The 27,259-nt window shown below is 29.4% G+C and overlaps 1 protein-coding gene across 2 annotated transcripts in view; it reads left to right on the top strand.

The window, feature by feature from the left end:
• LOC118064432 (neuronal acetylcholine receptor subunit alpha-7-like) overlaps positions 1 to 27,259 on the top strand; it is a 65,558-nt gene that overhangs the window by 30,854 nt on the left and 7,445 nt on the right. For both annotated transcript variants that reach the window (XM_035079019.1, XM_035079010.1), the window contains exons 3-4: positions 14,976 to 15,115; positions 17,480 to 17,524. In XM_035079019.1, coding sequence (XP_034934910.1) covers positions 14,976 to 15,115; positions 17,480 to 17,524 — 185 coding nt within the window. The remainder of the gene's footprint in view (positions 1 to 14,975; positions 15,116 to 17,479; positions 17,525 to 27,259) is intronic.

Here is a 27,259-nt window from a genome sequence, read left to right on the forward strand (position 1 = left end):
CCTTTTATAGTTCATAATCTTAGTGTTTGACTATATTAAATTTTTTAAAAAGAATTTTACAAAGAAATGATTATTACTCAGTCTATTAACTGTCAGAAGATTAATAATATTTTTACTTTCTTTATTATTATAAAAAATAAAATGAGAAATAAATCTCATAGTATAACTTCAGACACTCCAGACTGTAAGCTTAAAAGCTCTGAAGTAAGTATTTAAAGGACTTAAAAATGTCAAATATTTATAGAAAGTAAATATAGATGAGTTGGTATTAAAAAGTTGAATAAGTTTACGCAATATATAATGATGAAGTAAAATTTATAGCACTTTACTGTGCTTCGAATATTTATCGACAAGCAACCGAGAAGATTTTTCACTTGGCATAGACGATTAAGAATGCACTGGAGAATATCGGGTCGAGGCTTAAGGTAGGAAGAAGTATCCCTGAGTATCCGAACACCCTTCTTGTTGTGAAATATTTATTTTATCGAGACCTCTCTTTGGCCTTTTCTTCTATTCGTTCTTTATCTTCTTCATGTTATTGTGCAGTAACATTGGTGGGATAATTTATAGATCGGTTTTGCATTATTAAATTATATGCCTGGAAAAGAATTAAGTGATCAAAAGAATATGCGTCCATATAATATAAATGACGATGGAATAAGAATAAAACTTTTGCTGAGAAAAAGATTGGGAAAGATTCTGTCTTTTCTTGCTAGAAGAGAAATCATGACTGGCAAAAAAATTGATAAAAAGACAGGTTATCATACTCTTTAGAAAATTTCGTTTCTTGTGTATCAACTCTGATAACTTTAAAAATTTCTTCCTTTTTCATAAATGAAAAATTCTTCTGAAGCTTTTTGAGTATCTATAGATACACGTACTTGAAAATGATCAAACCATCTTGACCATTTTCAAGACTTTTTCATCTTAAAACTTTTCCAATCGACCTTGTCCCTACACTTACGATGACTTATCTCTCTCATGTTAGGTAATATATTCGATAAGTAATCGAGAGAGCTGGACCATGTAGAGTTTGTCATAAAATTATTTCAGTGATTGGAAAGTTTTTGATTAGTTTCTCGAAAAAAACTTTTCCTATATTCTTAAATCTATTTTCTACCGATTGAATATTTGAGAAGGAATTTGTTGTATGTCAGCCACTTATCAATAATTTTAGTTATTCATTGAACATGCTATCATAAATTCCAAAAGCTTTATCATTTATTTCTAACTTACAACTTAAAATTGAAAAGTTCTCATCTAATTCAACAAGCTAGAACTTATAAAGAAAAAATAGAGATGCTTTTAGTCTATTGTTTATATCTCAATCTTCGCATCTTTTAGTCTTATTCTTTCATTTTCTTTAACTCCTACTTTTAGAGACTTTCTTTGAAAGTCAATGAAATCTTGCAGAGTTGTGGTATCATAAGCAGGCGAGTCACGTATCACCCCTCGTGACTTGAACAAAGGTGAAAAACGTAACAGATATAATAAAAAAGTAAGAAGAATAAAGTTAGATAGGAAATACGATAGAATTTGTATTTTTTGTTTAAACCTATGGAATTAGGTTTAGCACGGACACGAGTCATATTGAACTTTGTTGGTTGTTCTTCGTGTTTTCACTTTTCTCTTTTATTGAGTTTCTCTACTCTTCTTTATTTCTTTCACATTTTTTAATCTACTGAAATAAAGTTGAGTCATTGTGCTAAGGAATGGTAATGAGAAGCTTCAAAAAGTTGCAACATTTGTTGAAATCTTTTTCTTTGCCTTTTACATATTCTAAATAACATTTTAATGAGTTTATTTTGTCGATTTGTTTTAGGTGATTAAGTAATTTAACGTATTTTGGAACTATATGAACTAATTAATGAATATTATAATTACAAATTCAAATAAAATCATCAGCAATAATGAGAGAAAATTGTAATTCAAAATCACCATCAGTATAATAATTTAACAGTAAAAACTCTGGTGATTTTTTTTTTTGATATACTTTCTTGTGACTAAGAAAGCTACACGTCTACACATTTCTTTATAAAATAGATTTTTAAATCGTCCGCCTTATCCATTTGTGAAACTCGACCTTCTGACTTTACATGCACTCAAGTCTGAATAACATCCTCTAACAGATGAGATCCGTCTCATCGTTTTGTTCTGGACTATCTGGTTTCTTCTGAATGTTGAAGAGATACTACATACATATGTAGAAGATAAAATACAAAAAAACAAATGTAGATAAATTTTACGAATGGAGAATACAAAAAATTGTGGCCGGGTATTTCTCTTGAAATCGTTCATCCTTCAGCACATTTTTTGCAAACTACATTTCCAAAAAAACAATAAAAAATAAACCGCTTACCAGAGTAAATGCATTTGTAAATATGATTACATATTGGATGTAAAGTATATATTTGTTATCATGAACATGAACTATTGTTTATCATCCAAACAAGTCAATAAAAGTCTATATAATTATTCAAATATTTCGTTGAAATGTAGTACTGTTATAAATTTAAATTCATCTACAACAAATGAAATCAAATATCGAGCAGGAAAATAATTTATTGTTTTTATTGATCGATTTACGAGATAAATGTCTGTAATCCCGGTTATTTTACAGTAAACTCAGCTGTGAAATTTCTGTCAAATTAGATATATATCATTACATACTCAATTATTTATTAATGAAATTAACATTCTGCGAGTAATTGATCAAAAACTTAAACATCTCAATTATCAGAATGATAAATTTACAATTAGAGAATACATGAATTGATAAGGAAGAAAATTATTAATTAGATATCTGATATTTATAGAAGTTGAAGGAACTTTGGCTTTAAAATAGATTTCTCTTCGGAAAGTTAATTGAATAATAATGGAATATTTCTTTGGCTTGTGTGTTATAATCACACTTGATAATTGAACTTTATAAACATGCGATTAAATTTGGTCAACCTCATCAAACTAAGGAATCAATTATTTTGTTGACGATATCCGTTGGGTCATTATGCTAGTATTAGCATAACGTCTATTCAGGATTGGCACACGAAATTATCGAATAGTCAGATTACCTTTACTTGTACTATATAATATACAACATAATATGGAATCTTAAAATTGATTTGACGATCTGATTGCTCATGACCAATAATCAGACGATTCCCATTCCCTCTAGTGATTTCCGCCAGATCTTACCATAGCATTTCGTGCTTATCGACTAATTTCAATTGCCGTTATTGAATTGCCGTCAATGAATCTATTTTCCCAAATTATTTAATTGATTTAATTTGTTAGACTGTCTTAATTGAGTTGAAGGTAATCCTAATAGTCCAACACCAGAGACAATTGATTCTAAATCAGTAATTTAATTTTGAAAATTCCATTGTCATTCAGTTATCAACTATTGTTGTTAATTTATTCATAGTGTAATTAATTATAATCGATTTTCAATAATCACTTATAGATTTCTTCAATGATAAAAGTTATTTCTGATATTTGAAAGGACTTTCTTTTGTATCAACATTGGATATACATTGAGTTGGTATAGAGTTCAATAAATTAATTTACTTTACAATGGACATTTAGGCAAATGATTGTTATTGTAAATTTATACCAATTATAAAATCTGATGATTGATTTGTGGTTCTGTTGGCTTATGGTTAATGTGAGGCTCACCACCAGTGGTTCGCTTACGTCAACGCCGGTCTGCACGATATGAGATACAAAGGAGCCTTTCTATAGCCATTCAAATATCCCGTCCGTTATTCCTCGTACTGTGCCCTCCGCAACCTCAACTCAAATACATGTCGATATTTGAATTATCGCTCGATAGCTTTCAATACTCGTTGGCCCATTTAATTTAATTGAAAGATTCAACAAAAAAGTATGAAGAAAATATTAGAGAAAAATATTTATCTGATCATTGGTCTCTGTATAATAAAAACTTTCTTCATAATAAAAAGATTTCTTGTAAGTTGTAGATAAGATAATGAACGTGAATAAATAATTACTTGCAATCAGTTTTAATGAATTAAATCACGGTTATATTAATGCCTGAGATGCTTCTTTTCGTTGCTTTTTGTAAGAGATGTTGATGAAATTAGCACAAAAGATAGAGCAAGTGGAGGAGGAAATAAAAGAAGTTGATTGAAGACAATAAAACATAGATATCTAGGAAAGATACAGGACCATTTATACTCTTAAAAGTTATCGACAGATTTGTTTTCAGTAAAGTTTACTTGAAGATGTTTTTTCAACTTGACATCGATTTTACACTCGTATTAGCTTTTGAAGGAAAAAACTGTCGTTTTTTATGGATGTAACACTTGAATTCCGATTTATCGTAGCCTGAACTTACATTCACTGCTCTAACTCTTGTGTGGTTTTACGGAGCAGTTACAAACGACTTGGCACATCTAGACACTCGGTGTTATGTTACTAAGTCATAGATCTTCATGTAGAATCCTGAAAATGATGAAGAAAACGCCCAGTAAACTATCTCTGATTCTTTAAATCTGTTAAGCTTATCAAATATATCAAAGAAAATTTATCATTTATTTCAAAGGTAAAGCAGTTAAATGACAATCACTGTGATAAGCAGATTAAATAATTGACCACAGCTATTTTTTGATTATTAAATAAATTAATCCAATAAATATATGCTTTTAGTTATCTTTTATAATACTGCTAATAAATAAGGTTATTAAAAATTTATACACAATACCTCAATAATTATTGAGTGTCCAATCGATTATTTTAATATCAGATTATACTCAAAAATTGCTAGAATACACTAAATTTCATGTTCATCTAGATTATATCCATTTCATTATTATTCAATTAAAATTTTAATCAAATTTATACAAGTACTTTTAACTATTTTTATATTTTTTATTATTTATTCATTAAAAGAATTTATATATTTCATGTTGTAGGATTATTTTCTAAATTATTTTGATAAAAGAGTAGGACAACTTTTATTAATTAGTTTATCTGATGTTTTTGATAAATCCACTTCAAGCTCAGGGTATTAATTAGCACCTAATAATGAAGCTTTAATAATAAATAGGTAGACATTGATTATTCATTCAAAAATAACTTTTCATGTTGCAATTAAAATTTTATTTATATTTTATAAATATTGAAAATCGATTAAAAAAATTTTTTTTTCACATTCACAGTAAAGGTGATAATTTTCTTGTAGTCTCAGCTTTAATATACTTTCTTTTATATATTTTTAATTCTCTTTCATTGTTTAAATAAATCTTTAATTAATTTTTTGCAAACTTAAGATGCAGTTGTATTTCTTCAAGTAGTATAAGTCCACGTATGGTAAGGCCGTTCGGCTACTCTCGACTCTTCTCGGGCAGCCGAGATCTTGACCCACTTTTCTAAATGGGTCATTGACTCAACAGCTGATAGTTTTTTGTTTCCTTTCGTCCCCTTTCGTAGTCGTTCGCATCGTCGGACCACTTTGTGGGGTTGGATATTTCTTATGCGTAAATTACAAAGGATAGAACTGTATGTAGGCCAATATATAAAATCATATGCCAAATCTCAACGCTATTTTATTAAATCGTACATAGTATTGAAATGCATTTATTTCCAAACATTCTTTCGTATTGTCATTTGAAGAAGATTTAAAGATTTTAATATACAATACTGAGAAGCACTGAAGTAAAAAATATAAGAAGATAAAAATGGTATTGATTTATTTATGAGATATTTTATCTCGAATTGAACAATATTTGAGATAATATTGAAAATGATTTTACGTTTCAATAATAAATAATTTAGATTGTGGGAAATAATTATTATTATTATTGTTTATTTCTACATAATTGAAAATAAATATAAATATTGATACTTATAATTTATTTCTCAATCTTCCAACACATTTTTTATTTATTAAACTTCTATAAAAACTTTTATTATTTGTAATTGTTTTTATTAGAGTAAAAAATTCATCAAAGACATTGAAAAAAGTGTTGGATTATTGGTTCAATTATAAAAGAATAAATAAGAGAATATATTTTTAAATAGATGAATAAAAAATAAAATGGCATTTCTTCACGTAATTAAATCTTTTATAGTGTTTTTTATATATAATGTTGAATGTCGCAACGTAGGGAAAGAATATCAGAACAGTGAATATAAAAAGACAAGAGAGAATATTATTGACTTACCAGTATTGTAAAATTTGAGAACAGGTAATTCTCACTTTCATCAAATAATCCAGTAACGAAGGGAGAGAAGCATTAAATCGATTGATGATAGGAATGTTGGGGCGTCAGCACTCTCGATCCTCAGAGATATATTGAGTGTTCGAGAATACATCATCATCATCATAGCAACGCGTCGTCATCTCATCTCTTCTCCTCATCAATGACCTGCAACTCTCAACCAACACCTCCACAATCTACTTGTCCGCATCCTTCTCCTTCAGACTCTCCCAGTTAGAATATAGCTTTAGTCAAGTTCTATACTTACACTTCACGTATATCTATGTATTTACATACCCTTCATACCGTCTATATATCTATGTATAGTCTATAAATCATGTAAAGCAGCAGCACTTTACCTTTGAGTAAGGGTCGTCGGACAAGCTTGCACTTTGCGGTAACTGACCACTACTACTGCTAGTCCACGTTCATTTACCACAATTTCCGTATCTAAACCCTCCAATATATGAATACCAATCCATGAAATTTCTCTGATCAAATATTAACACATCTAATTGCCTCTCTTTTCTTACTGTGTAATTTTCTTTTAATTTTAAAAATTCCAGTCTTGTTTTGATGAATAAAATCTTTTTTGGTAGCAAAAGAACACATGTAGAATGAGAGATGGAAGAATAAAGCAATAACTTGGTTTCATTTATTGTTTACTCAGAGATTTGTCTCTTGGTAAATTTTTTTCACTTTTTTGAATACTCATTATGTATGATTTGTGAAGAAGGGCAAAGATAATGATAGAAAGAAAGAAGATAGGAAAGAAAAAATATTTTCCATGTATAAATTATCTGCCATGTGTATTTATATTTTTTTCAGATATCTTTTTTGGCCATAATTCTCATTGTTGTTTATTTGTAAAATCATCATTTATATTCAGATCACAAAAAAATCTGGAATTCATTTCAAAGATATTCTCTTCATTTACTTTTTTCTCGAGAATTAACGAGTAATTTTTTTTTATAAAAACTTCTTGATAAATAATTTCTTATATTTTTTTATCAGTCATACCATTCATTATAATTTTAAATATTTCTTTTTTATTAATTATTCAAAATGAAATTTAAGCATAAATAAAAAGACAGTAACAATAAAAAAAAATTGCAATTAATATTTGAAAGTAAGGAGAAGAAATTCATAAACTTAAAAAGGTTTTCTTCTACATCTCCTTCCCCTGCTGACCTATTTTCAGATAAAGTCGAGGAAATTGATTCGCTTTCATTACAACGACCAAGCTTTTCTCGACAGCTTTCACCAATACAACTATGAATTGCTTCAACGTCTACGCATTCTATTGATAATGCATACAACGATTTTATTTATTTATTTTTTTCCTTACATTCATATACATATTTCTTCGTTCGCATAACTTTTAATTTAATACAATTCTTGTTTTCTACGATATCATTTTTTTCTTCTTACTTTTATATCTTTCTTTTCGTCGTGTGTTTTTCGTTTTCGCTCCAAATTCTATCTCTTATGTGAAGCTATAAGAGTTTTCAAAGCTCCGTTATTACGTTGTCTAAAGTAGTAGAAAAGGTAATATGAGCTTTCTAACAATGCTTTACATACTGGAAAAATATTCTTAGTTTTCATGTTCTTATGTCTTCTAATTTACTTTTTATTTAATTCTTCTTATCGGTATTACCATTGGAGATTGTAATAACAACTTCGATAAATGTTTTTTTTTTTTTATTATTTCAATTCACTTCGATTAAAATTTTTATATAACAAAATAAAAAAAATATTTCACAATCAATTCTTTTCACGAAAGTTCTATGATCACGATGTGTTAACAAGGAAATTTCTATTCCGATTAATTCAATTTCATTCAATCAAAGACCAATGTGTCAATACAATTTAATAACTTTTTGTGTGTCTTATTTCTTTGTTTTATTCTCGATTAATTTTTTTTATGCTTCTCCTTCTTCGTTTTTTTTTTTTTCTTGATCATTGTGAATCGATAAATTCGTGGCACCCGAACGGAATCGGAATTTCCGGGGATACTAAAACTTTCTTCATGTTTTTATCGAATAACCTTTTAGTTGAAGCCAACTCTAGTAAAAAAATAAATACTGGTTCTTATAAGAATTTTATAAGAATTATATGTGAATCAAGTCTGATATTGGCTGTATATAAATCTTGTATGAAAATTATAAAAATTATATATGGTAATTTTTTTTATCTGAATTTTATATGATTATAATTAAATTTATTTTATCAAAATCATCCATGAATTATATAAAATTCATAAATGACCAATTTCAGATAGGATTCTTATTTATAAGATTCAGTATTTATTTTTTCACTTGGGAAGCTTTGTTTTATGTTAAGTTAATTAGCTGTCATGGAGTCTTTATTTTAGTTTGTATTTTTTTATTTGCTTTTTATTAAATATAATTTCAAATAAAAAAAAAAAAGGAGTCAAAAGGAAAATTCTGAAGAACAGTAAACTACCTGGAGAGTAAATAGCAGAAATGATTAATTTTTGATATGATGTGCAAGATTAACATGTTATTCATAATCCTGGGATTTTTTTAAAAAGTAATTCAAATAATTAAAAAATTTATGACTGATTATACTTTGTAAAGATGAGAGAACTTACTTTGTTCGTAGTTGTTAATTTTTTTTAAAATTCTTTCAAAGCAACAGCAATACACAAAAGCTTATGTATTACAGCAGAAAATCCATCTACCACGGAGTTTTATTTCATTACTTTTATTTTTAATTTTTTTCTTTTATGACTGCTTTGTCGATGGTCATTGAAATTCTGCTTGTTAGCGGCAAATTTTCTCACCGTAATTTTTGCACCAAGTTAGGTCGTACGTTTTTATAAGGAGAAGAGTGTGAAAGTTTTCTATACTAAAAGGAAGCAAAGAGTTATACTTTAACAAAAGTTAATAAATTTCAACTTCATTTGAATTTCTACTGCTAATAATGTTTGACTAAAAGTTATATTTTTATCAAATAAAATTATATTTCTTAACAATAAAATTTTTATTGCTGTTATATAGGAATTTTCGTGAAAACTATTTTAATCATCATCTGAACAGTTGTAAAACCTTTTGACAAACTATTTCGAATAATAAATTATCCAAGTCAAGTCAGATTATATATTATTAAAGTAATTGAATCGAAAATATCCAATAAATTTTTTTTCTTTATTACTCTTTAAGACTCCTTAGAAACTCTAAGATTGGAGTAACTGTCAACGAGATTAATGGTCCTTGGATCTCAATTGCCTCTCAAAGATGAACTCTTTCGTAATCTTTTATTTTGACTGGTCATTGTAAAAATTCAAACGACGATTAACTGTTTAAATGCTTTTTATAATGACACTTCTTTCCATATTTATACAATAAAAAAAATAAAGACTGAATAATTCAACACTTTAAAAGTAATTATTCAGTCATAATGTTTTTCAATATCTCCATCCATTCGTTTCAACTCTAACGTGACATAAAGACCGCAGAAATGCTTTAGGGTTGATAATTAAAAATTGATCTCTGTTAGCACTTGTCTGTATGGGAATTAAAAGAAAGTGGCACTTTATTCAACCAACATAGCACTTTAGAATTTTCATTTAAAGAAGAAGAAAAGATGTATAAATTTGATGTGTGTTGAACAAGATAACACGATGAACAGGAGGGTTGGTATGTTGCTCTTATAACAGCACCAGTAGTATCTCGCAAGTACAGAAACGGCCGTGCAAACAAGCCAGTGGCTAAAGCTGAGAGATGCTGGGGAAAATTACTGTGAACACTCAACGAGATCTTTCTTTTTTTACCCTTCGTTCTTTTTCAACCTCTCGTTGCTTGAAACTCTTCTTGACAATATAAGTTGGCTTGTGAGTAAACTAGACTCTGACTTGGTACATCTTGTGGCAACTTGTCGACATTTCTCAGCAGCCTTATCGTAATTTACTTTTTTCTATAGTAAAATCGATGAATATTTAATTTCGTTTGCTACGAAAAGACGTAGAAGCATCCACAACTCGTCAGTATTTATCATCTCTTTTCAGATACTTCTATTTCTTTCCGACCTTTTCATGTTTTCCAATCTAATTTAACTTCTTGGATACTACACAGTGCCCGCCTCTTCCAGTTTTACAACTGAACGTTGTAAGAGTAACCTGTCGAGACTTTTTCTCTCTTCCGGGACGTTGTAACGAATCCAGGACGTGTCTTTTCCCTAGCGAATACCAATTAACCACGAGAAATGCATTTCTACAAGAACAAAAAAGAAGATACTTTCACCTCACTCTTATATTGAAAAAATGCATTTAATTAAATGCACCTTTTATATACCTCTTTTTCATTTTTATATTTCACTTCTTGAACAAATATTCTCTACACTCCTCCTATGTTTCATGGTGATTTTTTTCACGTATAATTAGCTTATTAAATGGAAAAAAGTAAGCTGTATATAATTATGTAAAATTATTAAAACTTTTTATCAATTGCTCTTAGCATTTTGAGCATCACTTAGCTCTTCTCATCTTTCACGTTCATTATCTCCAAAATTATTTTTACCAAGTGCAAAAAATAATCAAAAATTAATAGTTTTGTGTCCAACAAAGTTTGAATCAATAACAAATATATAAATATTAGATAACTTTATCGAAAATTCAATATTTTTTGTTTGTCGGAAGCAATCTTTCCCTGGCAATTACTGTTGATTTATCGATAAGATTTATTTATCAAACTTTTATAGAAATTTAACAATTGGAATTGTTAGTACGGTCATTATACTCCAAATGTGTTTTAGAGAATATAATCGACGAAGACAGTAACGAAATATTGCTGGGAGGTATTATAATTGTTGAGATAACAAACAAAGTAGTGTGGACGGAATCTTGGAATTGAGAACAATTAACTTTATAGCGATGGTATTGAGGGTCAATGATCGATTTCCAATTTTATCCCAAATAAAACTTCTTCTTATATTTTCTTATTCTTTTATCTTCTATCATGAATTTCTATTCAAAAAATTCTTTAATTATTGATTTTTTCAAACACAACATTTGCTCCACCCCAAATGAATCATATATATAATAGGATTAATTAATTACAGCTTGTCAAAAATTTCATTTCTACTCGACATACTTGGAAATTAATAACAATGTTTTTATTTGCCCTGTGTTATTTTGTTTTTCACATATATATATATATTTATAATTGATGATCTATTAAGCGTCTGGAAAATAATAACAAGAGATTGGAGTAATTTGTTACTTCTTTAGCAGTGGCTTTAAGGGGAGCAAAAAAAATCACTTTTGTTTCATGGGGGATTAGTTTACGATACCGTAAAAGCTGCAGTGTGGGCGAAATGCGTGGTACTACATTTTTCGTGGATCAATGAAGCTGCCTAGCCAACACTTGCTCATACACCATGTGCTGATGTACTCACAGCACATCCTGCAATCTTTTTATATTTTATTTCTGTTAGTTTTTGATTGAATGAGAGTTGAGCCAATGTATAAAAAGAGACTAATAGAATGCAATGAAAATTTTTTTCAACCTGATTTTCGATTTACAAATTGTTTAAAAGGTTAAAACGAGGTGTCAAATAATTTCATTGCTGTTATTGCACGCGTTTACTCTCGGCGTTAGCTATATTTAGGTCATTCCCCAGTTACTGACTTCTTTTTTATTCTTCACATAAAATTCGGAGCTTGCGCACTAAAGCAACTTATTTGTAGGGTTGGCGTGGGTATTCGCGCACGTGCATAAGTCGACGCATCTTGCGCTTGAAGGAACTGCCATTCATGCCACGTTTTACGGCTTGATACGTAGAGATTGTGAAAAGTCGAGAGTTTTTCCTCGATAAGTTTACTTTGTTTCATTCATAAAATGAGAATATTACATGTATCAATATTTTTCATATTTTATTTTTAATTTTAGAAAGTTATATTTTCGTCTACACTGAAAAAACGATTTTCCCAGATTAAAAATTATTTTTATCTTAGTCATATCATCCTCTAATAAAAATAATTATTTTAAGTTTTGATTTCTTTTATTCTTCAAAGAAGTATATAAATTCTTAAATCAGAAATTTTTTATTTTTATACATAAAAATAATTTCGTTTTAGCATTAATCTAATTAAAGAGTAATTTACACATAAAAAATGCTAGCACTGATACAATTACAATTCCTACTTGAGAGAAGAATTTTATTTCCAATAATAATCTCCTTTCATCTATCAAAAAATGACATGCTGCATAAGATCGATATAACAGTTATAAGACCACTCATGCGAGCATCAGAATCAAGTTAAAATGATCCAAATAAGTTTATGTGAATAGGGACCGAATGAGCCATGGGGGATAGGGATAGGATTCAAGGTTTTTTACAGCTTCAAGACAATGCTTTCGAAGGTACAGTGTTCTGGAGAGTCATTTTATAGTATGTGATATTTCTCCATTATCATATAATGATAATTAATGTTTATAATAATACTCATCATAATAAAAACATATCACTTATTTTAAAAAACATTATTAATTTATTATTATCTGCTAAATTCATTGCAAACTATCCAATTCTTTCCACGTTTTTCTCAAAAATTTACATCAAAATGTATATCATGTCTTTTTAATTCAAAATTTTTAACAAAGTTAGAGTTTGTAAAAACGAGAAAATTTTCTTGGAAGAATCATAATTTATGTACATTTACATGAACTTTTTGCACTTAATGTTGTACGAAAAAATTAATTAGAACTATTAGGTGAATTTAATTCAAGAGTAAATTTATTCGAACACGTTTTTGCATCATTTAGAAGGATAATTATAAATTTTTTGGTTCACACTTTAAAGTGAATTTAGAGTAAAGTTAAGAAGATTTGACTTCACTGATATATGACCGAAAATAAAGAAAGATTTATCCAATCGACATGGAATTTATTTACAACTGGCATTTTATTTCTCTTCAGAGACAGAGAATCGTTTAACTTCATTAAGGAATTGATATATTTAAATAATCACCACAACGTTGATTATTTATTATCCAGAATATTTGAGAACAAGTCGAAGCTTACTAGACATAAAATTTAGAGCTTTCGGGTTTTTTATTGTTCCCCAATGGTCTTTAATGTAAGGCTATAATTCTTGAGACTTCGAGAGTCGAATTTACAGCTAGTTCTGACTACAATGTGTATGTTATTTCACATCCGATTTCCTTCATATCCCACAGGAATGCTATATATCAAGACCTTAAATCAGATAATGTACCCTTAAACTGTTCACAAAAAATTGAAAAAAGGAATTACCACATTCAAACGTTTTCGAAATAATTTTTTTTCTCTTATTCGTACGTTGCGAAAAAAAATATCCTCAGAGGAATCTACTGACATGGTCTTGTGTAGCAAATAAATATTCGATGAAATGAAAATACCAAAGAATTTTAAATGAAGGAACAAAATAAGAGGGAAAGATGGAAAATAGAGAATTGATCAATAGGATAAATCGTTTAAAATAAAACATGAAATTATGATGTACTTTAATTTAGTAGCACAATTTTCTATCTCACAATGTGAGGAAAATTTCATTTCGTGAAAATAAGATTATCGATTTTCTTCAGCAATTTTCCTTTTGCTGTTTCGCATGACACGATGGACAAGTTACGAAGTTGAAAGTGTCTACATAAGCCACTGGGGATAAAATAATAAGAGCTTTTATGTCCCTCGTAATTATCGACTATGAATAAATTCTTAGCTAGACAACATCTATTTAATCCTGAAACATTTAATGCAAACTTTGATTATACTACAGTTTTTTTATTGAAATTTTTTCTTCTTAGTTATTTTTATTAATTTACAAGAGTCTAATAACTTTTTCTTTAAAAACCAAACTTTGTGGTCATAATCCTGCATAATTGATCGTTCTTCCATTAAAAGAGAAATAATTGATTGGAAAAAGTAGTAAAATTATATTCCATTGAATATCATGGAGCGTTATAAAAAATGAAATACTTCAAGTGGTAAATTTTTCAAAACTTTGTAAAGAACTTTTCATGTATTTCAATGAAATAAGTAATTGATTGCATAAAACATCTACTACTAACTGAAGTAAGATTTTCATATTTATTTGAAATATTTCATGAACAATGGTTGGTGGAGTATTTGATCAATATTCGAAGTTGGCGACTATAATCCTGAATAATGTATTGCTGAACAAAATAAAGAGCAATAAATAATTGATAAAAGAGTAAAAGGCTCTTACAACTCCATGAATATCCGGCTTTCGAATGTTCGAAAATGCAGAGCATAGTCGCTATTATTCTCCTACACAATCCTGTTGCATTTCACATTCAGCAGCATAGACATGGTTGAATCTAAAGTTGGTTTCATAGCACGTAGCAGAACCACAATTTGGTTTGACGGCACATTAAAGTGGCTAGCTCGTAGCATTTGTCCAAATGATACCAAATAATAGTGATATTGATATTCCACTTCACTTAATGCCTAATTTGCTTTTTATTCTTCACATAAAGTACAGATAACTTTATTACTAACTTTATTATACTTTCAACTATTTTTCTTCGATTTATTTGCTAAAAAGAATACACACTTTATAACATTGTATATTACATTACATTTTTAAAAATATCTTGAATTAATATTTGTACTGTAAATAGTCTGAGAAAAATATTTCTAGATTTATTTGTTAATTGATTTTAATATTAATATATTGTTGATGATCCTTCAGAGACCTAATTTATGTATTAATAAATTTTTTTTACTACAGAAAGTAACTGCGGAGCTAACGAAAGAAGACTTCTAAACGACCTCCTGGCGAAATACAATACTCTCGAACGACCAGTAGCAAACGAGAGTGAAGCACTCGAAGTGAAGTTTGGAATAACATTGCAGCAAATAATTGATGTGGTAAGCTCTTTTTTCTCATTAATATTTTTTATTTCAGTTATTTCCTCCATTAATTTTTATTATTCCATCATCTCCATCCATAACAACAAATTTAATATTTTTTTACATTGAAAAATACAGCTGAATTGATTTTTCAAATTGTACTTTACTGCTTTATTTTGTTAGGACCAACCTCATATTTTTATTTTTTTCTAAAAATTTATTTCTATCGTGCTCGTTTAACTTTTCCTAGTGTAAGACCATGTCATTCGTTGGAGCCAGTGTGAAATATCGAATTGGACATCGTTTCGACATTGATAGCTCTGAAATTCTAGTCGAAATAGTTGAGCTTTCATGCACGAAAGTTTGGGCTCTTGGGAAAGTGAAGAAATACTTGAAAGTAGTGGAAGCACTTGAAAATGTAGAGTACGAAATTTAAACATAATATATACCTATGTAAATAGATTTATTACAAGACATTAAAGTCTATTAACGTTAATTTAACATAGATTTAGTCAAATGGTAGTAGACCATGACAAGTTTGAGAAATTTAGTGACGCTTTTTTGTTCCTTCACCAACTTTAGCAGATCTCCAATGAAAAGTTAAGATATTATACTCCTCAACACTGCCAGAATGTTTTTAAACCATCTGCTGGACTTGAGGTCCAAGTTTTCCAAACATCCTTTCAACTTTGCAATGTCCAACGATTGACAAGTTGAGCATTTTTCAAGAGTTTCAGAGAATGAAAAACTACTTTTCATCAGTTTTCTCCCTCTGCCATATTTGATGTGACATGCATTTAATTTTGAAAAAATCAATACTGATGGACAATGCTTCCATAGCCATCACCGTTTCCCTATTTTCTGTCTTCCCTTAAGCGAATTTTTACATATTTTATAAAAATTTCTCTGTAGTGTACACATTTTTTTTTTCAACTCCATCATCGTCTGATAGTTTGACACATTGAAAATTTTAGAACAATTGATACATGAAAACAATTCCTATTACCAAGTGACGAATTTTTTTATTTTGCTAACACTGTATAAATGGATTTTGCAGTTGTTCAATTCAATCTTATAATGATTTTTTCCCATGGATAACATTGTTATTTTGTTTATCTAGAAAATATACGACATATGTAGCTAAACTCATGGAAGTTGATCAAAAAAATGGTCTCTATAAAAACATATTTTAATTGAGATACTTTTAAAACAACAATTTATGTCAATCATTAACATCAAAGTAATTGTTTGATTATTTTTAACGTCAAATTTTATCAAACTGACATTTTATTTTCCAAGTGATAATTTCGCAAATTGCTTCACGATCAAAAGATGAAAGAAAGAATAAGATGAATGATCAAAGTACGAATGTCTTCTTAGTACGACCCACTTTTCAACCTTTCAACTTTTCAATGAAACGAGAGAAAAAGTTAAACTATTAGTTTTTACGCTCAGATCAAAAGTTTTCACTGAACAGGAAACGATGAAATGCCATTCAACCAGATGGTATACACTATTTAAAATTCATATAAACTCTCACTTCTCTATTCTTCACAATGTTAATAAAACACTACAATAAGTCTAACTGAATAACTTATTATTCCTTCTTATTTTGAATTTCACAACTAGATCTATTATTTTTAATAATGAGAGTTTAGATGAATATTATTGATATAATTTAATCCATAGAAGAAAAGATAGTAATCTTAGAAGATTAAATGAAAGTAGATAAGAATAAAAATAAAAGAAAGGCGTAGGTTTTAAGTCAAGAAAATACAAAAATGTGATGCATCTGTTTCTCTTTGAAATGGAAATTTTACATTTTTATTCTGCTACCACCACCATCACTTGCGTGTCTTTTTCAACGGAGATGAGGTTAGTTTTATATATTCTTTACAGCTGAGTATTTTTCTTATAGCAATTTTTCTACATTTTTTTTTTGCTTGCTCATTTCTTTTTTTTTATTGTTCGAGCATTCAAGCTCCTAGACTTGCTTTGAAATTTTATCAGGTCAAAACATGCTTTTAACGATTTCAACCTGAACATCACGTTATCCACTCCTTCATTCTTCAATATTTCTTGAGCGGAATAATTACTGTGGGTTTGCAGCCTCGTTTACAATTTCTTTGAGTTAGATAAATCGTCTGAAATAATAATTGCTTCCGTTTTTTTCAATGCTCTCTGTTGGTTTAAGCTTTCCAATGAGGTCAACACGTTCTCTAATGAATTTATTTATTAAATATTTATGTTAAATTAATTCTTTTTCTTCCTCATTATTATTAGCACTAAAGATTGTACCGAGAATAATAATTAATATTTTATAATATTAAATATGGTAGTGTTTAGTAATAAAATAATTACATTTTTGTTTCTTTATTACAGGATGAGAAGAACCAAATCCTAACTACTAATGCATGGCTCAAATTGGTAAGTCATAAATATTGATATAAAATTGTAATAACAGATAGAATGTTACGGATATTATTCTAACCTTTACAAAAATTTCTTCAAGACATTTAGCCAACTGTTGAATATTCATAAAAAGTTTCGTTATAAATAAAATTAAATCTGACATTTCAAATGAAAAAAGTAAACCATTAGTAATGATTGTAATGCTATCCGAGCAGAATAAACAAATACGACAGGTTTAGAATAGAATCATGTCATGTTAAGAATACGAGTATCTTCGAGAATTCTAGAATAAAATGTGCATTTATATATTTCATGCATGATATTATTCCAAAGTTGTATTTTTATTGTTTCTAAGAAATATATTTTTTTTTTATTTATAATTCAATTTCCTTGAAAACAAATACAATTCCATCGAATTCATGAAAAAATGGAGTTCTCGTTCAGTTGAGAATAAAAAAAAAAGTTCAAAGAAAAATCTTTATATTGAGGAAAAAAAAATTTGGTTAGATGTAGGATCCATATTTACACGAGAAATAATAACAGATGTGCTATAGCTAATCCTATAGCCAGTAATTGGAGCAGAGGCACTAATTGGTACATTTACCTTATCGGAATATATTCGACTATGACAACAAAAGACACAATGGACACAAACAATACAGCTACTCTCTATAGTCTATATTATCCATCAAATAAATCTCTACCCTCTTCAAAATGAACTAGTATTTCACCAAAAAATAATTAAATAGCACTTTTTAGATATAATTTATAGCGATTTGGGCTTTCTTCGGCTTATTTACGTTCTTGAAGAATAGGATATTTATAAAGATTATAACGAAATGGCTTTCCTATATAAGTATTATAAACTTGAGAGATTAAATGAGAGGGAAGGACCAAAATTACCGGAATTGGTATGAAGCTCGAGGAGATTTTTGTCAAAAGATTTAATGATAAAAGAAAAGGCGAAATGTCTTCTGACACCGACAGGATCATTTGCACGTTATAAAGGACAGAGGTTGAGTAGTGAAAGACAAAGAGTAGTAAAGACTATGAGGCTTTGATGGTGTGTCATTGGCTACGGCTGACGTTTTGAGGTTACCATCAATGCATACAAATTGAGAGAATAGGGAGGGTTGGAACCTTAACTAAGGCGTGGAGATAGGGCACGAAGATGGAATTGTATTCAGTGCCTTGGTTTACCTTAGGGACTGATACCATTTGATCATTTTCAAAACGATTCAGAGCCAATTACAGGAATAACACAAAACATCTTGGATCTTGATTCATAACTTGGATATTTATCCAGATCCGAGGCTCAGCTTCTTCGTCTATTCTATTATCCCTCTACTTTCCCAAATATTTGACTCCAATCGATCAGTTTTAGTGGGAATGAAGCAACGAACATCTGTTGTTGATTTATTTGAATTGCTAATTTTTAGCAAAAGAAATCAATCTGCTCCAGTTCATTAACATATTTTTTTTTATATGTTAATCAAGATGATTCTGTATAATTCTCATGTTATAGAGTTGTCGTGAACTTTTGTTGATTTAATAATGCTCTCTACTTAATTAACAAAAACTTGATCAATAAATTCAGAACTTTTTCTGATGTCTCATTGACTGCATTTAGTTCTCATAATATTTGATGAAAAATTTTTAATCCATGCGTGACTTTAATTTCATGTTTATTACCCATTAGTTGGGTTGAAATATTTAATGATAACTCTTCGAAGATTGCAGAATATTATATTCAGATAATGACAAGAAATCTGTAAAATAAGAATGTAACTTTCACCTTTAAAATCTCAATCTCTCAATCTTTGAGTGACATTTATTTTTTTGTAATACTCAAAAACAGTTAATGCAATACTCTCAATATAATAATTATGGTTAATATAATGCCACACCATGCAGTAATGTTAAAAGGTTTGAACTAACTAGACCAACTAAATGCGTCATCAGGTTTCTTCTAATAACTCTTCATTATCGATTACTTTCATTCCGAATAATTTCATAGCATGACACTTTCCTTATTGGTATAACATTGTTTATCAAATCGATTCGTGTTTCAAGTTCAAATTCACTTACTGACGACAAGTGCTTGGTAGTTTTTTGAAAGTAGGTTTATTTATTTGAAACAAAAAATATTTTATCTGAAATTAATGTAATACAAAATTCTCCTTCTGGGCATATTACGAATAAAAATTATAACACAACATGGAGTAAAGTTTCGTTTTAGGAACACCTTCAAAAATAAATTGGGATAAATTTAACTTAAATATTGAGTTTTATTATGAGATTATTCATTAGCTATCTGTTTCATGTGAAAATGTATTTTTATGGGTCAATTTTATTTTATTATTTTTCTTCCAAACTAATTACTCATGTCCATTTATGTAATTGCATAAAGTTCTAATAATCCTGGGCTATTAAATAGCCCCCAAATGTCATGCATCTAGATTGCTTATCAAAGCCTCAAAAAAATATTCGTCTTTTATAATCCATTTTTATTCTATCCAACCACCTGAGGTTTATCTGATAGATCTGTTGAAATTATTTTCTCTTTTAAATGTTTTTCTCCAACTCCTCGGTCAACAGATCAATTGAAGTAAAAGCCCAATGTAAAGCAATTCGTCTATCAACAGAATGTTATTGATTATAAGTGTTTTTCATGACCTTTTTGCTTCTCCACGAAACTCCTTTTATTTTCCATGTATTCTTCGTGATAGCTTGTCAAGTTTTGGAGCTTTATACCTTGATATAGTGTCATGATGTGAAAGAAAAAGAGTATATATTGTACAATGGCAGGATATAAAGATATAAGAGTGATATTAGACCAGGCAAGTCTTGTACATGTGAGTTTCTGCACTCCTCCTCCTCTGTGTCTCAGTCGTCATCACGTTCAGAGCAAGAAATGTGTATTACGATATCGCACCTTGTTCTACCAAAAAGTATGGAGTTGAAGACGTTGTCGCAACACTCACGTCTCTAGATGATGAGTAGAATATCCTGTCTTGGTGGAATTTTAGAGCCAAGAAAAATGCATACTACATGGTGAATTTTTTTTAGAGTATCATGAGCACTGTACGTAAATACGTACGTGCGATCTTTGTAAAGTTACTACGTGTTACAATTTTTTGTCCGTTTTTTATACCTAATGTAGAGCTGTTAAAAAATGTGTGAACTATTCTATTCAAAAAGTCACAATAGTATTGTAGCTACAATCGTTTTAGAAAAATAATTAATTTATTGTTGCAAATCAAATTTCCCTGGCAATTCTGTTGATAGAAACTTCGTTGCTATTATTGTTTTGATTTTTTATTGTCGCTATTGCGATTTCCAACAAGAGCCATTTTTTACAACAGAATTGCATATTTCTAACAAATAATACAGGTGAAAAATTGTCACCTATCACACAGTTTTACAAATGAACTGTGCTTTTAAAAATTGAATTGGTGTATACACCTGATATGAAAGCAAATCCTAAAATGAATGGAACTAGTAATAGCTGTCGGATAATCGATAAATCATAATGGATGTATATTTTACATCTTTATAAGAAATTCTGTTCAGTACATATAGAAACTTCATAATTTCCAAACTCAAGTTTCAGTTTCTATTATCCACAGAAATATTACTGCTATTGAGAAAGACGAACAATAGAAAGTTAGACAACAACACTAACTCAATGTGAATTTGATAAATAATTTAGAAAGTTAATTACCGGTTATTTTGATACGGGTTGTTTGATGCCATTCATTTGCAAATAGATCAGCATCCCTTGGAAGACTTTAATTCAAGTTTTTCTAGAGATAAATTAAAAATAGTAACTAAACATTATATAATTCACAAATCATTGAGCTTATTTTACTTTTTTAAAGGTGAAATAAATACCAATTTTCTATGCATTATGAAAAAGCCAGGAATAGATTTAAAAAAGAAGTCATATACAATTGTCACAGGTGCTTTTAACCAAATCGTGGATTTTTTTAGACTTATTTCAGCTTTGGTTTCCTACGTGTAAACCTGGGGCCATGAAGATGTAAATATTTACACGCTCTTTAATTTTATTTATAACCAATATTTTTTAAAAAGAGAACTGTATTTAAACTATTTTATCAAAATATTCCTTCAGCAAGGCAAGTAAATAACTAGATGTTTACTAAAAAAAAACTAATATTTAAAAAAATCTACTATTGTTGTAAAAAACAGTGTATAATTATGTAAAATTAAACAAACCATTTAATTTACTATATAAATACAATATAAATTCCATGGCAAAATTAGAAGCAGCTATTATAAATATAAAAAGCAACTTTTTATTCTTAAAGTAGAGAAGAGATTAAAATGTTTCTGAAGTTTTGTATTTAGTAAGTTGTATTACTGGAATTGCACGAATTACTTTAGTATGATGATTAAAGAGAAAAAGAGGCATAGACGAAGCAAAGATTAAATTCACAAGAAGATTAATATTTTCTAGTGAAAACAAAATTAATTATCGTCGATAAAGGTGATAAATTTTTCTAAATAAATAACATAATTGTCTGAGAAGTGTAATTGTTATGATTATTACCACTCACATTATTCGGTTAAATAGAATGATCCATGAAATACTTGGTGAAACAAATTACTTAATTGGTAGTTTGCATTTTGATTTAAATGGGAGGCATCTTCCATTTCAGTGGCATAAGCATAAAATAAAGAGACCGCAACTAATCTGGTGACGATGTTAACGTAAGCATTCTACCCGCAATCCGTTGGCGAAGATATTAAAGAGGAAAAGCATCAGCCAGATAGCACATGATATCCTAGTCGGTCTATATATATGTAGAGTAGGATAAGGAATTATCATAAGACACTTATGTGCACCTGTCGTTTCACTCGATATAGAACGTATCCTGACGACGTGGGCGTTTAGAAGAAGTCTTATAAGACCGCAAACGCTTTTTAAAGATATCACATTTCACGGTGAAAAAAAAAAATTTATCGGAATTTCCTACTTGATACCAAATTTCTAGGACTTTTAGAATTTATATATCTACTAACATCAATGTGCACACTAGTACCACAAGCTCAACATGGTTATCATATTTATTTATGGAGATCATTTTTTTTAGCTGATACTTTTTCATTATTGCTTATGTTAGCACAAAATAAATTAAAGTTTTTCGCTTAAAAGTGATGAAATATTTATAATACTTTAATATTTTTTAAAACATTCATCTTTTATAATCTAGAGCTTTAAATTTTTTTCTATTGTTATTTCTAGTAAATAAATTATATTTTGGAATTGAGAACAAGGTATGCTCTTTAAAAGTTATTTGAAATATTATACTGTTGTGTAATGAAACAACCCGATTCTTGAATTTATTATGAAATCATGCATATGTATATGTAACTGTACATTTTTTTATTCATGAAATTAATTTAATGTAAATTCTCATTGGCTAAAGCTTGAGATTCCATCAATATATCGTACTTTTTTTCAATTAATTGGAATGCGGAGAATGATGAACGTGGTATTTAAGATATCAAACGAATGTTCACAAATAATATTGATCAATGATATAAAATATACAGCTAAAAAAAATATTGGAAAGGTCGGTGTATTAAGAGAGGTCGCTACATAGAGCATTTTTAATCATTAGTCAAAATTTATTGGGTTTATCAGGTAAAATCTAATAAATTAAAATCGGATGGAACGAGTAGTCCCCCGATTATTGGCCCTTAAATCAATTATTTCCTGAAAATTACAAAACAATATTTTCCCAACAGTTATTTTAAAGATTTATTATCACGACAGAAGCAGTAAATAATATGATAATAGTTTATCATGCGTTATATCAAGCAGATCCTTATATCATCAAGTCGATGAAAAATATTAAATGGAGAGTCAATAAGTGAGAAGGGAAAAAAGTCACGTGTCTAGTGGTTTTTTCTGAAGTAAACATGATTGGTTATGGTCCTGTGGAATTCAATCTTGAAGCATCGCGATAAGTATCGATCCAAGTGCTCTTCAGTGGGGTTTCTCAGGCGAATGGTGATCGGTCGAGTAGGGGATACATAATCGGGGTCGAGAAATGGGGCCGATGGATATCGGGTTCGTACTCGGTTATCTAGAGAAGCTCAGTGGTATATATGAGAATCTAGAATGGTCTTACTTCCTCGCTTGCTTACTCACTCTTCTTCGTACCTCTCTGGCAATGTTTCCGTCTCTCTTCCGGCCAAGTATAACAACAGCAACAGGTTCCAAATGACTCTCGGGACGTTCGCGAATCCTTCAAATGTCTTGTCCAACCAACCAAAAAATCACTGGGAAATAAAATTATGTCGATTTTATTAGTTATTGATTTTTACACTGGAATTAAAATAATCTAATAGCTAATATTAGTCACTCTCTTCAGAGACTACATTGTTCATGAGTATAATATTCTCATGAGGACAAAAAAAAATGTTTCCCCTCAAGTAGAGAATTCAGGTTTATAAAGATTTTTTTTTAATCTGGAAAAAAATTATTGGTGCTATAATCCAGTATAATTTGGAAATTTGTTTGTTTTGAAACATCCTAGAGCTTTTAGAACTTTATAAAATCTTCTTGAAAGTTAATGTAATCTTTCAATAGATTTCTCTGGCATAAAGTTTTTTTTTTTATTATAGAAAGCATAAGTAGAGTATTATCCTATAAAAAAAAGTCTTTATTTTTCAACTCTCAGGATTGTTTTATTTTTTCCGATAAATCTTGATAATCAACCTAACGAATTCCATCATTAATTTATTCACTGTGCTAGCTGAAAGATAATCAACGTGTTCATGAATACATTGGCTTTTGATAGAATCAAACGACCATAAACAAAAAGGACTATTCAAAAGACAGAGTCCATGTACTCTAGTTCAAATTTTAATAAAGTGTTGGAAAAATATTTTTAAAAAAATAATTGAACGTGTTTGGAATATTTGATGGCTACCAAATAGCTTAACTGACAGCTATTCATATCACAATCTGTAAATTTATGATATATATTCTGTACGGTGGTGAAGAACATAGAAAACTAAGAGCACACATATAAATAATTTGTTAGGAATTTAAACATCACTCTATAAATTTAAGCTCGCATGATAAGAATCCATTGACAACATGCACCAGAGATCAGATCATCACGTATGGATGATTGAATGGTCAAGAGAAAGCTCAGGTTGTTCTAAGAAAAAAGTCTTGAATGGGTATCGAATGGAAAAATTCTTAGAACCGAAAGATAATTCTATTTACCAAGCTTGTTGAAAGTATCCTTTTTTAATAATATATAAGTTTTCTTTTGACCTATCAGGAAAACATGTCCATTTCATTCCCTTTTTCCTCAACTTCAATCCGAAAATACTTACAAACAATTTTAAAGTTAAAAAAAATAACTAGAAAACTGTATCACCCTTGGAATAAAATAAATTGAAACAAGTTTGTATCTGGATACTTTTCTTGAGTGTTTCTCATGAGAAATTTGCCAGTTGCACAACTGACATCCGGTTGACTTATTTCCATTCAAGTTCTAGGTAGAATGTCATTCGTCGATATGTCGTCCACGGTACAGTGTCTGATTTAGTGGCATTGAGACCAAGACACCTCCCAAGGCGATGTTGAGAATGAATGTATATGTCGGCTATGGGTAATCGAATAACATCTATACTGCTTTCGAAACATTGATGTCGTTCGAGACATTCAATATAAATGCAATGCTGCAGAGCACTTGAAAAGGCAAGTTAGGGTACAAGGAGGTAATGAAAGGGTGATTCTAAGTGAAGAGAATAAAGAGGGAGGAAAAGCAGGAGAATTGAAGACTTGCTCCAGTGCCAATATAATCTGAGCAAAGTGCATTTATTCACCAAGCACAAACCACGCACCTGTTTCGTACTCTTCTTGCCATCTTGACACGTCCTATCTTTTCCTATTCAATGCTTACAGCTGAGCTTTGTAGATTTTTCTTTTCCACCTCTTCTACTTCTATCATTTCTTTTGTTCTCCAAGTTTTTTGTCTCACTTCTTTCCTCACAGTCTATCTTTTTACACACATTATTCCATTTGTTATGCTGTTACCCTTACAGCTCTCTCCATGAAGTCTTTGTTTAGCTTTTTTTTTGATCTCTTGAAAAGAGTAATTTCAAACACAAATTATTCGAAACTCTCATTCTATCACGATTCGCTTTTAAATGAAATAGTCTATGAAATGAGTTTTCGATTCTTTATATTGTTGTTCCAACACCAATTTAACACAAGCCTATGGGTCATTAACTTTTTACGGTTATTTTACTTGGTGAAAACCATGAAAATTTCTAGAATAATGATTAAAATTCTCTCATTATGTTATCTAGAAAGTAGTAAACGAAACTACTATCATGTCACGAGTATTTAATAAAACTTATCAAGTTATATTCATGAAGATAAATTTCATTTTGCTATCAGATATAACTTTTTAACCCCAACTTTATCTTTGACATTAATTTGTATAAAATTTCATGTTTGACTGCATTTTAAAATTGTAATAGCACTCTTTAGAAGTCAGAAGTTGGAGTATATGTGAGCATGATACTTGCAGTGATTACAAGAAAGTAATTTGAAACTCTAATGGATGGAGAATAACCTACGTCGCAATTTGAATCCAGCACTATTGTGGAATTCTAAATATAGCCAATTAATTTTTGAAACATCTCGGCTGATGTGGCAGCATTCCTAAGGGAGTAGTGTAGTAGAAATCGTAATCAGGCCCCTCATGTATAGCCATATTTCATTGCTATTCGAGAAGAGAAACTGTAAGGATTTAACATTCCTTTGATTGTTTAACATGACACAGTGTCACGATACAACAGATAGCTCGTTAGTTCCAAATTATTTCCTGAAGCTTTTAGCAGTATCTAGCTATATCGATTTTCTATGTTCCGATTTACTCAACATTGTATACTTGCACGGAATTCCTGGAGTAAACTCCAAGCGGCACAATTGTTTATGACTGGAACGTGAACCAATAGCTTACCTTGTGTTGTATATCTCCCTTCTATACCTTCAATAATCCCTTTCAACTATTTTCCTAGATATTAGCTATCGAATACCATAGGACCATAGTTTCGCTTCCAATAATTGACAATTGATTGCCACACGATATTGTTTCAAAGTCACGTTTGCTTCGCAAATATTTAAAGAATTGCAGTGCTTGGTAGAGAATACCACAACGTAAATAAAAAAAATTATATTTCGTCTATTGTCGATTCAATTTTCCTGTTATCACTTTGTTAGTTTATTCCATGTTATCTTTTTTTTGTCTTTGATTTTTTATTTTTAAACTAACTATCGATAATTACTTTGCGGCAACTTTGACCCTGATCTCTTCTACTTAGACTAAACTGTTAGTAGTAAAATCCTGAAGAACTGAACTTACAACTTTTTGGTTGAAATATTTGTAACTACTTTTCCAAAAAAAAAAATAAAGTTTGATAATCTTGATAATTTTCGGAAGGAATGAGTAATAACATCAGTAAATTTAAGTGATGAATTATTAGCGGACGACTAATGCATTGATCGATTAATTATGAAATGAATTTTGATGCGGATAATGTGGAATCCTGAGAATTATTTAAGCTAGGGGGTTTTTAATTGAATTATTATGGGTTCAAGTGTAATTTTATCGATCCTTTGTTAGGAAAATTTCATGTATGTAAGGTTGAGAAAATGTAGCGGCTTTCAGCATAAAACACTCTTAAGCCTTT

This window comes from Chelonus insularis, unplaced genomic scaffold, assembly GCF_013357705.1.
Source record: "Chelonus insularis isolate UGA/USDA-ARS -01 unplaced genomic scaffold, ASM1335770v1 contig_117_pilon, whole genome shotgun sequence".
NCBI lineage: Eukaryota > Metazoa > Arthropoda > Insecta > Hymenoptera > Braconidae > Chelonus > Chelonus insularis.